At 38.0% G+C, this 13,763-nt stretch overlaps 1 protein-coding gene across 18 annotated transcripts in view; it reads left to right on the top strand.

Moving 5' to 3' along the window:
- The window catches only part of LOC132914430 (polypyrimidine tract-binding protein 2), a 442,018-nt gene that overhangs the window by 351,844 nt on the left and 76,411 nt on the right, over positions 1–13,763 (top strand). For all 18 annotated transcript variants that reach the window (XM_060973551.1, XM_060973544.1, XM_060973559.1 and 15 more), the window contains one exon: positions 5,488–5,637. In XM_060973551.1, the coding sequence (XP_060829534.1) occupies positions 5,488–5,637 (150 nt within the window). The remainder of the gene's footprint in view (positions 1–5,487; positions 5,638–13,763) is intronic.

The following is a 13,763-nucleotide window of genomic DNA, read 5'->3' as shown; positions in this document are numbered from 1 at the left end:
TTGCGCGGCTCTATGCGTCATTAGCGCCTCGAAACGGAGTTAACGGGGTTAAATTCAGGACTGGTGGTGTTCTCGTACTGCCGACGATATTATTCCCCCGTCGTACTTCTCGCAGGGCGATGACTAACCCCATGGAAATGCGAATGAATGATCGTTCGTCCCGCAAAACTCGATTTACCCTCGTTTTTCCCGCATCCGGAAATCTCTCTAACGAAGCCCCTTCTATGACTTTTCACAATTCTCCTTCTTTTTTCCCCTATTTCTGCCTTTTTTTTGTCTATAGTTGACAGGGGTATTATGCGGATGTGTTTGAAAGGGCGTTGGATTTTCAGATTTGTCTTGGGAATGACGAAGTGGGAGGTTTTTATTTTTAGATAAGGAAACGGTTCAAAGGGGGTTGGAAATGTTTTATTTCTAATGGAGCTTTTTTAAACAGCGGATGGAAAATTCTTGCCTTTGTTTTTTTACACTTGCGATTCAAAATGAGAAAATTCTGATGCAAAACGAGGATCGAGATTTCGCATTACCCTAACCGAGACAATCGGAGCCGTTTCGTCGGGTTCTCGAGAAAATCCGAGTTGCGATGCAAGAGAGAGCAATCATGCCAGTGTCTCGTTTTCCTTCCGAGGCCTGTGCGTGATCGTCGTCCCGTTGCAATTCCGTGTTTCTCTAAAACACCTTCGCTCCTCCGCCTCGCCTCATTTCCCTGTTTACGTAGTCGCAGCGAGAGTTTGCAGAAATTTAATAGTTCGATGTCGTTAATTTCAGTTGTTGGAAGTTCCCGGGACTTTCTTTGATCGGATTTTGCGACTCGTTTAATGGGAATCGCGCGTTAGAATTAAAGCGAACGAGCGAAGCTGTTCCACGTTACTGCAGCTCGGTCGAGCTGCTTTTGTCGCCTGAATTCTTTTGTATAAAATAATTCCTTCGCATATGCGACGAATAATTGGGTAAATTGGGTAATACAATTAATGTTAATGGCAGAAAATATTCGTATCGATCGAACATGTTTTTCTTAAAGCAGAATAGGGTTGGAAAATTTTTTCAAGATCGATTCAATGATTCAAACGCTCATAAAATAAGTTTCTTGTGATCAAAATGTTTGAGACTCAATTTTGATTTATTGATCTTGCTTACCCTTTCGGACCTTGAGAGATTTTCTTTTTTTTTTCTTATTTCTACTTGGTAGCATAAATATATACGTATGTTTGAGACTTTGTTCGCGAACCGCATTTCGAATCGACGAATATTTTTCAAGAACGCAACAGAATGTAATAATAAAATAATTCCCGCATTCCTGTTGTCGATCTTCAACAGCGGATTCTCTTTATTAAATTCCGGTTGGTACGCTTTAAGTATTCAACCTCTTCGAGCTGTTCACCCTTTGTAAACGCGGTGAAACGCCACTGCCATTCTTTCGATCATTCGAAAATCTTTTGTTAATCTCTTATTTCTTAACCTTTTCCGCGATTCGAGCCGAGCACGAACTACGTCTATAATTGATAAGTAACTACTTATTTTGTATCGTTTCTTTTCTTGTATTAAAGACATACATTTTTAGATAGTCACGTCAGTGATACAAGAATTTATTTCGAGGAATTACATGAAAATTCAGAGAATCGTCAGGAACGAGGAGCGTTTCACTCTTGTCTTTATAATATAGTTTTCAGACTAGAAATTCATTAAAAGTGGACTGACAGGCAAGGAGAAGCAAAAGCCTGGCGAAAGAAAAATATAAGGGATGTGGAGAAAAAGACGTCGAGAAACCGAGAACGGACGGAATAAAAAGGAAAACGGGGAAAACGAGAGCGAAATAAAATTTCAAAGTTTCAAAGAATTACGAAAGAAGGGAAAAAGGGAATTGCTTGGCGCGCGAAATTAGATGTACAGCCTGTAATTAGTAATTTAAAGTTTGATAATTGAATAACATTTACGAATCGATCTCGTATTATTATGTGCTCAAAAACAGAACGTCAGGACTATGTTAAAAAGATATTTTGGATTCTACTTAAACGAAAATAAGATACGAAACGAATAAAATAATTAAATTCTAAATATTCGCAAACGAACAGAAAGGAACAAGCGCAAGTGAAATGCAAGAATTAATAGAAAATGAGAAAGAAGAGAAATACTCTTTTAACAATCGAAGCTGTACATGGTTTTTAATGGGACGGCGTAATTGAAATGAAAGCTTTCGTTGTGTGTGCCGTTTTTCTAAAAAAAAAAAAGGAAAGGAAAGAAAAGGAAAAACAGGCTGTTTTCCTTTTCATCCTGCTTCTTTTCCGCTGAATTTCCTCGTGTCCCAAGTGTGTTTACCCGAGCTGAACTTCAGATATTCCATTATAGCGGCGGCTGTGCTCCGAGGCAAATGTAAAAATGCCTTCCAAGCACATAGCTGTTTCTCCCTTTTCCCTCCGCGAATCGACCTGGAATCTCGAATTTGCTCTCTAGATCGTTCGACAGATTTTTCTCCTCTTCTTCCTCCCTTTTCCATTTCTTTTCTTTTAAGAGCGGCCAAAGAAATTATTATTGCACGGAGACGTAAAGTTCTTAATAGAGGAGGTTGGTTTGTGAGAACATTTTTGGAAAGCTGAATCGAATATTCGGATATACAGGGTGCGCCGTTAGAATCCGGACAAAAGAAGTTTTGTGCAGAAAGTTGTTTATTTAAGTCAATACACAAAAACACATGAAAATGTTGTTATATCTCATTTAAAGGGTCCTTGCTGAGAACTTTTATTCTATGTAACCACCCTCTGCCTCTATGACCTGCTCTATTCTTGCTCTAAAGCGCGAGCACGCTGACTTCAACTGGTCGCGTTTAATTGTCGCGAATTCTGACTCGATAGCAGCTCGTAGGGAGTTGACGTTGGGGTGCCTGCATTTATTAGTTTGTCTCTCGATAACGCCCCACACGTAATAGTCCAATGGGTTTAGGTCGGGACTGTTAGGAGGCCAGAAATCTTTCGACCAAAACATGTCCACATTGTCAGAGAGCCAATTTTGAACAAGATGACTTGTGTGAGCAGGTGCGCCATCTTGTTGAAATAAATACGGCCTTCCAGAAGCCGTAATTTCCATCCACGGCTTTATTACTGTCTTCAGGACCTCCAAATAAACCTCCTTTGTGATTCTTTCGCCTTTTTGGAAGAAGTGCGGAGGCATGACGTCGCCCTCACTTGAGACAACGCTCAAAACGTGAACACTTGCTGGAAATTTGGTTTTGCCCACAACAGGAACATCTTCGAGATTGTGGGCCAGCCAACGGTCGTTCCTCCGATTCACTTTGGCATCCACCCGGCGCGAAGACTTTCTATAATCGCCGCTCTTCTATCGTATTCCGGGTTTTGCTTAACGAGTTCTGTCATTTTGAGGTTATAGAAGACTTATTGACATATTTAACTAACTTCAGAGTCAATCAGCACAAACATCTGAATTCTAATATGGTGGGAACTACAAATTGAATTCTGTCCGAATTCTAACGGCGCACCCTGTAGATATTTTTACGTAGATATGTAAAGGAGCAAAATAGGAGTTTTATGAATATTTTGAAGAGTATTATGGAATATTCAATATTCAAGTAAAATTATCGTAATGTTAATTTGGACCAGTTTGTATGTAATTTTATTTTAATTGGATTTTCAATTTTGTTCTAAAAACTCGGCTAATTTTCTATTTAAATTTCGATCTTAATTTTAACCAATATTTAGTTTAAATTTTATTCTCGATATTAAAATTTTTGTCTACTATTTCATGTAATTTCTATATAACATTTATACGAAATTCTTTAAAAATTATCCGAATAATCTTTCGATATATAAATCTCTATATATAATTCTCTGTTTATAAATATTCTCATATTAATTTTTACATTCCGCGGCAAGTAGGACGAATTTATATCATCTTGGAAGCTTCTCTGGGTAGGTTCTACGGAAAAATTAATTTTTCACGAATTTTTTATTATTCTTCTTTCTTTCTAAAAAGTATCCCTTGTTCTCGATTTTCCAGCCAGCTCAAAGGAGAATATATAGAACGCTTAAAGGTGGAGGGAAGAGAAGAATGAAAAAGTGTCCTTTGAGACGTTTTAACGAGAAATCGATATCTCTTAAGGCACTTCTGCCAACGAAGTGCAATTAATTATTTATCATTTTCAGAAACATACTTTCTTCGGTAGTTGCCCCATGAAGGGAATTTACAACTTGCCTACTTTTTTTCCGTTCACGCTACTTAAGCGGTATATTGCAACTTGTATTCCATACAGATCTTGAAATACTACTGACTTTGCCACTCCTTTCGTTTGTACGATGGAAAAGAAACTCTGTCCCATTTCTACAATTAAAATGTATTTAAGATATGCATTATAAATAAATTCTCATTTATACGACACGAATATTTTTGGTATCTCGTATATGACGAGAGATAGAAAAATTATATGTTTAAATAAATTTCAATCTTCTCTAAATAAATAAATCTAATTATTCTATTCGAAATGATACACAGGACGGGCGGTATAGAATATCGAATGAATAACAATTTACCTAGCATAAACATCTCTCCCAATTAAATTTCCCATTATTAGTCTATCCATTCTACAATTAATCATTACACTTCTATTAATTGTATCGTAATTATCAGTGCAATATCAGAATTTCTTCCTTTGATCCATCGTTACAATTTCAACATTCATTTTCCATCAAAATTATCACGAATTTTGCCTTAAAAACTAAATTCTTTTAACGTAATTTCGATTAAACTTTACTTTTAACATTTTTATTTCACGTTAGATTAAAATTATCGTATAATTTCTACGTTCAAGTCGGTAGAGTTCAACATACAGTTGTTGGATTTTCGAAATTTTAGTAAAATCGAACAAATAATATGATATTCAAATATTCTAAGATAGTTGTTTCTCAATTTTGTTAAGATTTTCATCAGAACGGCATGGTCGTTGTCTCGAAATCGTTCCTGCCCCATTATCGTGTTAAAAACACATTTAGAAGACGATGCAATCGAAATGTTGACGTTTCATTGCCTTGCAAAGTAGTTTTTATTGTTCCCGGCAAATATTTAAGTTGTATTCCGCGATCAGGAGGGAATTTCGCATGGAAATTAAGTAACATCGACGGAGAATACGCGGAAATTCAATTACAGAGATAATTCTGCATTAATATTTGGATTGCGCGACGAGCTAACCTCCCTTTGGATTTCAAAACGCGTCGTTTTCCGATTTTACCTTAGACCATATTGAAATCGTCCACGAAAGTGGAATTCCTTTTCTTATTTCTGTTCTGGCATTCTCAAGATGTCTCAGATTTGCAAACTGCAATTCTTGCTTGGAATGTATTATAAAATGTTTGGGAAATGATGTTTCCAGATGGCAAAAAATCATTACGACAAATCACTTATTTGTAAAAAAACGATCGTCCTAGTTAAATTTTCCCATTTAATAGATTTTTCTAACCATATTCTGGTGATTTTCTGTTGCAGGCGTTCCTGGAAATGGCGGATGAAAATTCTGCTGCGACGATGGTAAATTACTATGCCTCGTGTATGGCTCAGCTCCGTGGCAGGGCAGTTTACGTTCAATTCAGCAACCACAGAGAACTCAAAACCGATCAAACGCACGCCAACAACGCGGTGAGTACTTGGACTCTTCGCTATAGAATTTTTTTTTTTTACGAATCCTGCACTATATAGGACTACGATAACATTCAAGCATAAGCAATTTCTAATATAAGCAAAATAAGTTAGTAAATAATTAACTAGCAAGTAATTTAAAACGTCAACCAATTGCATCCCCAAATTAAAGTTTATTTAAAACCTAATCTCGAACTAAACTGTCTCTGTATTAGCTACAGGAACAAAGATTTCTATCGTTCATTATAAAAATAATATTTCTTCAAAGAGTGATACGCAAGAGAAAAAGAAAGCGAAGTATCGGGAAATCGATCGAGATCAAAATTTATCGTATAAAATTCTAGCAACTTCCCAGTCGCCATAAATCCTTTTTTACTGCTGTCGTAGTTCTCACGACCACGTAAAATTCTCGCAGATCCCTTTTACACCGTACGAATGAGACACGTTAATTAATCACGTTCATCGAGTAATATCGTTCGAGGGATGTAGGGGTAGGCGGAGGGGCAATTTGAATCTCGAAAACGCTTTCGCAGCCTTTGAGAGGATATTCTGGCTCGACATTGTCGCATAAAGCTTCGATTATGCGCTTCCGGGGAGATACACCAGCGAAGATATCGATAATCGAAGCATGAACTCGGCCCACAAACAATTTCAGTATTATCAAAATCGAAACAGACACACTGTTCTCACATTTTCTGCGCAAATAAATTCATTCCGAATTTAATAACGATCGTGGTAATAATAGTAATTCTGAAACATGTCGTTTCGTTGTATATAATACTAGCTGCGCCCGCGGTTCCGCCGACTGCACCATTTGCGTTACATACATTTTTAGTCGAGGATAGCGTTTAAAATAATCGGTATTGACAGTTTTTTTTTCTTTTTTTTTTTTACTTTTAATGCATCTAAAGTACAGAACATCGGCGCATTTAAAATGCTTATGCGCGAGAACTGTGTTCGCGCCAACTGTTGTCGCCATACCTGTGTCAAGGAATACGAGAGCCTTTTTATCCGAGGTCCTCTTCGTAAACAATGTTTTTAGTTTTATCGTTAGGCACCAGCAGGTAGAGAATTCAGGCGCGAGCACGTCGCCTATGCTATCAGAAGCAACGTCTGTACACGTTTGTTTCTTATCTATTACCTTATGACTCGAGAATCGTTGAATCCTTCTCCGGAGAGTTTTCTTTCCTACGTAGGTACATTGTTTGGCCTATGTTACAAATCTTCGGCGCAATGAGCGTCCGTTTCGATTCAAAGATGGACTTTCAGTTCTCTGTGATTGTGGTTGCATGTTGTGTGTAATGGACGAAGAAAGTATCTACACACGTAACTTTCTGCGAAGTATCTTCAAAGAAACCGCGAAGGAACTTGCAATCTTGAAATATTAACTTCTTCTTTGATCCGCAAAATATGATATGAATGAAGCTGTTAAAATAACAGTGCAAGATGCGCAACATTCTCGACAAGACGCGTAAGAATATTCGGCGAACGAATTGAATCTGAAAGACGGTATTTTAATTCTTAGAAATAATTCTCTTTAATTCGGAAAATACGACGTAAATTAAACTTGTGAAACATCATCGCAAGATATTCGAAATTCCCGGCAAAGTACATGGTACAAAGGTTCATCAACGGCGCGAAGTCAATAAACAGTTCGGTTTGGAAACTCCATTACAATTAACGCGTCCATAATTTATGAACAATCCCCAGGGCAACGGACTCCATCTTGTTGATTCTGTTTCCGCTCTATTCTCAGTCCAACGGACATTGTCTTTGTACGTGTCAGGTGTCTCTTACACGTGTCCCTCTTTCTCTCTGCCTCTGTCATCCTTTTGCTGGACACATTGTGGTCATGAATCCTCGACCATTCGGTATAATTTAGTATCGTGGTCCACTAGGAAGGTTTCTATCAAACGCGAATAAATTTTTGCTGATTTTTTCAAAGATTTTGTTGGTTCGACGATACTCGGGAAATAATTTGATAATTAACAGAATTGAATTTTTAACAGAATAAATCGTCAGACGTTCAACTTGACAACGATCTTCGAGGAAACTCTAAAATTCCGAAATAATTACTTGCATGAAAACTTTCCAACGGAATCAATTTTGAAAGTAAATCGTACCTTTCGGTTCTCTCTTTTACGCTAAAAGAACGGAAACGAGATATAAAAGACGTGGGAAAAAAAGGAAATGCTCGATATGTCAGTCGCTGTGCCAGCTATTCGTCGAATGTAAACCAAACTCCGGTGTTTTTCTCCGGTTCTTTTGTCCTTTCGTTTCTTTCTTTCGATTTGTTACTGGTAATAAAATTCCCCACTTCAGCTACTCTTGAATTTGCCGGTTCAAACAGTCAGCCGCGTCAATTGTACTTCTCTACGAGCTCGATTTTCCTGTACACACGTGTGCCATGGAAAACAAATCCACTTGCAACATGCGAAAGCCTCGCCTCCTCCATTGTTTCGCATCGGTTTGTTTCGTTCGTACCGAAACTTTCCGATTTTCCAACGATTTTTCCGACAGTGGACAATCGTATCGTGTCATTTTTGAAAATCAGTCACCTGTGGTTTCATATTTGGAGATTGATAAATATTTGAAGGGTTCCTGACGAAAATAACTCTCGCCATTTTTATCCTTTTGCAGAAAAATATAATAAGCGTAGAACGTGGAACTTACAATTTTTCAGTAGTATAAATCGTTTACTTTCCGTCATTTCGTGTTCCATCCTTTTGTGAATTTCACTCGAACCTATTCAAACGCAGCGTTATGTAAAAGAAAATCGAAAAATTTTATACGATTTGATTTTGTTACGAGCCTTTCAATTGGTTTGAATGAAGGGAGCATTAATCAAGTAGTATAAGCGTATCGTTTGTCAGACGCGCGGGCTTAAATAGGACGAAGGTTCGAAATTCGAATAAATTAGCTGGTTTTCGATGGATATCGATGAAGTCTCGTTTGCATTTGTTTGTTGAATGTTAATTCACAAATATTTCGTCGATCAATAAAACAGTATTTAATTTTAATCGATGTTAGTTTTATAATGTTTAAAGTGGTCTCAATTGCTTGTACCAGATAGAGTGTATATTCTCGTATTTTAATTGCCATTTCTGTTTTCTTTTGATTCGGGATTACTAAAATTATTAATTAAACAATTATAGATGTTTTACATTTCGTTTTAATGTGTATCAATTTTGCCAATTAATTATCGTTTACATTAAATTACATATAAATAATTATGGAAATTTGTCATGAAAAAACAGTTAAATACACAGAAATTTTTCACTGATTTTTTTCTCAGGAACGAACTTTCAAAACGGGCAGATATTCGTCTAAATCTTTCATTCGCTTTTTCACCTAGAAATTTGATTGGCTATATCAGCAATTATATGACACTCTGTATATACCGCAAACGTGACTTCCAACTGTTTTTCAACGCCTTAACTTTCAAACAGAAAAATCGCAATCTAGGAAACGAAATTAATTACGTGCCCGGTAATCGATAGCATTCACACGTTTGAAGAAGCGTATCTGGCAGGGAGGATCGCGGGGAATTAGTTGGCGATGAAATACGGCGCCGATATCCTCGATATTTATTTGTATTGTTTTTGCCACGGGGAGAAAGAAACGAGCGGGCCAACTTTTTATGACAGTTTTCTCTCCGCCATAAAGCGAGGAAATTACTTATTAATTACGAAAGTTTTCTTCGCCGCCGTACGGGCGCGGAAATACGAGCTTTCCTCTTTTCTCCCTTCTCTGTCCTCGGTTTTTCTTTTTTAATCAAGAATAGTTTTAATACATCTTAGGACGGAAAAAGAATATGGTGGTTTACGAAGATACATTGAATAAACTCTGACATAAATATTTATAATTGAGAGAGAATTTGAAATTTGGGAAATTTGAAAATAGATCTCACGACGAATATCTGGGAAATTTAATAAAATAGATGGAGAACGTTGCAAACTTTTTTTATCGCGTTAATGAGTTAGTTGAGAGCTTTCTGTATAAAAAAAACTTCAGGAATATTATTGTATAATTATCGCTATGAAATAATTTCTCGGATTAAGTAAACTTTTTAATGTAGAAACTATTAGAATTTGGAACTCTACATATTTTAATTTTTCTGGTTTTTTCTAGTTGTATGTAGCACGAAAAATTGATTACCTAATATGAAATTATTTTATATTTAGTATGCGATACTAAATATCAGTATTTAGTATTGGAAACTACGATATACCTACTATTGAGGAAAGAAGGCATAAGAAAGGAATGTTTAAGATTTCTAGCTAGTGTCATTTCTTATTCATTTAATACATGTATTAAGTGAAAGTACTAGTAAGTGTCCAAATACTTGGACGAGTCAGTGTATACCTGTACCTGCATATACAAGAGCCATTATCCTTATTTGTCACTTGTCTACTCAGCTGATCGCTAAAGCTGCCATTCCCCTCGGAATCGGTGTCCGTTTCCAGCAAGTTGCCGGATCATTGGGGAGGAAAGAACAGTTTGACAACTCCCGGCAACTTCGCCTGGGGACTGCGTGTCATCGAGAAACTCGGGACATCCCCTATGCCACAATTTATCCTGGCTGCTTATTAATAATAACTACGTTTTCGATCGTGGCTCGACCGATCGACCAGATAGATCAACCCTGAAATTTCCCATCGAATGACAACTTTTCGATTTTTCAAAAATACCTACCTACATTCTCGTATAGATTTATAGTCTTGTTGAGGAGGTGATAAGTTTCAGGCATCGTTGAATCATAAATCGCGTGGAAGTAGGTTATAGGCGAAGTTTCGAGGGCGAACAACTTTTGCGTTGCTTTTTTCTTTTTTCTTTTTTTTGTTTGTGGACATCGAAAACTAGTATTGGAATATTTTCCCATTCTATCGACTTGTTATATATTTTTCCTTCTTTCCTGACAAGGTGTTTTTCCCTGAGAATTTGAATTTGTTTTCTGTGAAATTAATGAATATCGATGAAAACAAATTACGTAAAACGTTAGAAATTGTTAATTCTTCGACAATTTTTGCTTCTCTAACTCGACATCGGTCTAGAAAAACCACACGAAGAAACAAATCTTTGGTAATTTTTGCTATTCCCAACTCCCAAACCAAACTACGCGTTCCATCTTCTCAGAGTCTGATAACGAAAATAAAACAAAATATCCCATTAATCCAGTTGGTGGATTATACATCCTTGTAACCCCAATTACGTCCTGTCCACGTGTCTTTATAAAATTCTTACAAACCCACAACGATCGGCGGAGCATCAGAGCTTCTGGAACGTTTCCTTTCACGAGGGCCATGAAACACGCTGGTCAAGCGATGTTGTACAAGCTGGCCAACATCAAGAACCGCACGTGCATGCAAGGGAGGCTTTCACGGCGATTGCTTTCCTCGGCGTCGTTTGTCACGAGGATGCTCAGCGAGAAATCATTCGACCCTTTACGGGGGCGGCTGCGCGAGAAGAAAATCAGACCCTCTTCATCCGGCCCTTCACGGAACTCGATTTGCATCTGTCTTCGACGAAACAGAAAATTCTTGAAGCTACAGGAAGATTCTCGGTGGCGATTTTTACGAATTTTGTCAGATTCGGGTGAAAATCAGGCTGTATTTTAGAGGGTTGTTCGTTATTGGGCTGATGTACATGAAATTTGTCACTTTGTCGAAGTTTGATGTTCGCTTTAAGCTCTCAGAAGTCCAGATGATCCTCTGCATGCAGTCCTGATTCAAGGGCCACACTCCTTCCGTAATATTAGTAAATTAATAACAATTTGAACATCATGGGAAACGTAACTTGTACAATGTTTATTCTATTTTATACTATACTCAGGAATCTTCAAGAACGAAGTCGACGTTCGATTTTAGAATAAATCATTTCGAAAATTATTTCATGCGTGAAATATAATGCACTTTTTCGTAGAATGGTGGAATTCGTTGGTCGAAAACAATTGAAGAAAATTCCCACGGTTTCTCTGCGATCGATTCTCTATGATGCAGTCGGAGGTTGGATCAGGTGGTCGTTTTTTCCCCCGAACGAAGCTCGAAATTAAACGCAGTCACGCGTGGACAGACGCCGGAGAATTTCTGGAAACCACTTTTCCCGGTGTCGTTCGAGCGGAAATTTCCGCGAATGCGAAGTATTTTAGCCACATAAAGTGCATCGGAAGAATAAAGCAACGGACTTGTCCAAGGCGTGTGCAAGGAACTCGCCGGAATGCCGGACCATCGGCGGTATTTCATTCTGAATTTCCGGTGGCCCGTGATTTTTAGAAAGCAGGTATTTGTTTCGTACATGTATTGTAAATAGGAAACTGCGATTGGCTTTCCTACACTGCGCCTTCCAAAGTACGTGGACTTTATTGCTTATTTTTAACAGAATGTAATTTAGTTTAAAACTTATGTACTTAATGCGGTATACTGCTACTTCGATACTAGATACTTGGATGTTAATATCATATCTACATTTCTACCATTTTTATACCATTGTTTTCCTTAAAATTTGCTTACTATACATATTCGAGTATAGTGAAACAGTTCGAATGTAAGTATTGCAAGCTTCGTCGTATAATTACAGGTACATACAAGACTTAAGAGTGGCTTTAAAAAAGCACATAGTTTTAGTACATCCTGTGCATATTTCAACGAGCAACACCACAAATTCCCTGTTAAGTCCCTACGGGCGAGTGGAACATGTAATCTCTACGATATCAAGTCTCGTGGCTCCTTGTTGCATAAACAAAAGCGTGAAACAAGGGGATTTCGTTGGTTGGTGCCAGAGAAAAGAATTACGTGGGGCACGGTTAATACATTGACCGCCCCTGGGGCTAATATGTCGGTTAAGTAAAAGAGGCGCGAGCGAAGCTCGCCTCTGAACTCGTTTAATAAAGACACCGTGCGACAAAGCACCCTTGCATTCTATAGTAATTAATTTACAGGCTCTCGTCTCAACGGATGTTTGTCTCCGTCTTACTTTCTTCGGGTAGAAAATGAATTAATAAGTTATCGGTGATCAGGATATCTTCAAGTTTGTTACATACGTTGTATTGGCATCGCCTTGATACAGGTGTTCATAAATCGAGTCACAATTTGAAAGGTTCGGAAATGAAATTCAGAGTGGGTATATAGAAAATTTCGCGAGACTTTATGCGGATCTTGTTTGGTTTGTTTCGTTATATAGTAGCGACAGATTTAGCTGGTCCTTTTATGGGAAGATACTGCCATGTCGTAGTAGTTGGCTTATTTCACGTCAGTTCATTAACGTAATATTATTACCGTGTTCCAACTACTAAGCACTAAATGCCTGGCAGGTAGTAGATACTAAATATCAAATAGTAAATAACAAGCATTAAACACGGAAGTAAACAGTAACTACTAAATACTAGTTTCCCGTCGTCCCTTATTTATAACCATTAAATAAGTATAAGTAGGCGCTATTTATAAATATTTCCACCTCGCCTCTGCCATAATTAAACTCACACCACAGACTGCTCGCGTTTCCTCGTTTTAATCAAGATCCCAGCGAGGCTGTGCACAAAGAATGACACTCGGTTGACGCATCGCCACACGACACAGAGGATTCTTTCCTCGCGACACGGCTTAGACACCTGTTTCCAATAGCCTGAGAGAGGCGGAGGACCGGCTCGCCTTTGTGACGAGAATATACGGGCCTGGCTAATGGTTTTACCGAGAAGGAAAGTTTCGCCGGCCTTTACGAAGCCCCATAAAAAGTGTCCCGCGTAAAGCCGTGACATAATTCTACCTTACACCGGCCGCGGTTCCTCTGACCTCTTCTCTCTCTCTCTCTCTCTTATTCCTTTTAACCACGAGCAAAAATGGACGCGAAAGTTCCCGAACTGATGACGCCGAGAAGGAAATTCGACGCGTAAAGGAGAAACCAGAAACTGACGACTGGATTTAGTGATCTTTATGGCGAAAAGAGAATATTTTGATGACTTTATGTGGAATTGATCAACCGATGAAAGTTCCAAAGAAGATAAGCAACGGTATTTTCAGTTTCGTAGTGCAAGCATAGAAGATAAAAATTTAGTCGAAGGCAAAATTCAGCACGTTCTAAGATATCGTAGAGAATGACAGGACAGTTTATAGTCTGGTATCAATTATTCA

This window comes from Bombus pascuorum, chromosome 15 (genome assembly GCF_905332965.1).
Source record: "Bombus pascuorum chromosome 15, iyBomPasc1.1, whole genome shotgun sequence".
Taxonomy (NCBI): domain Eukaryota; kingdom Metazoa; phylum Arthropoda; class Insecta; order Hymenoptera; family Apidae; genus Bombus; species Bombus pascuorum.
The sequence above is the reverse complement of the archived record's forward strand: the minus strand, read 5'-3'. Positions and strand labels throughout refer to the sequence as shown.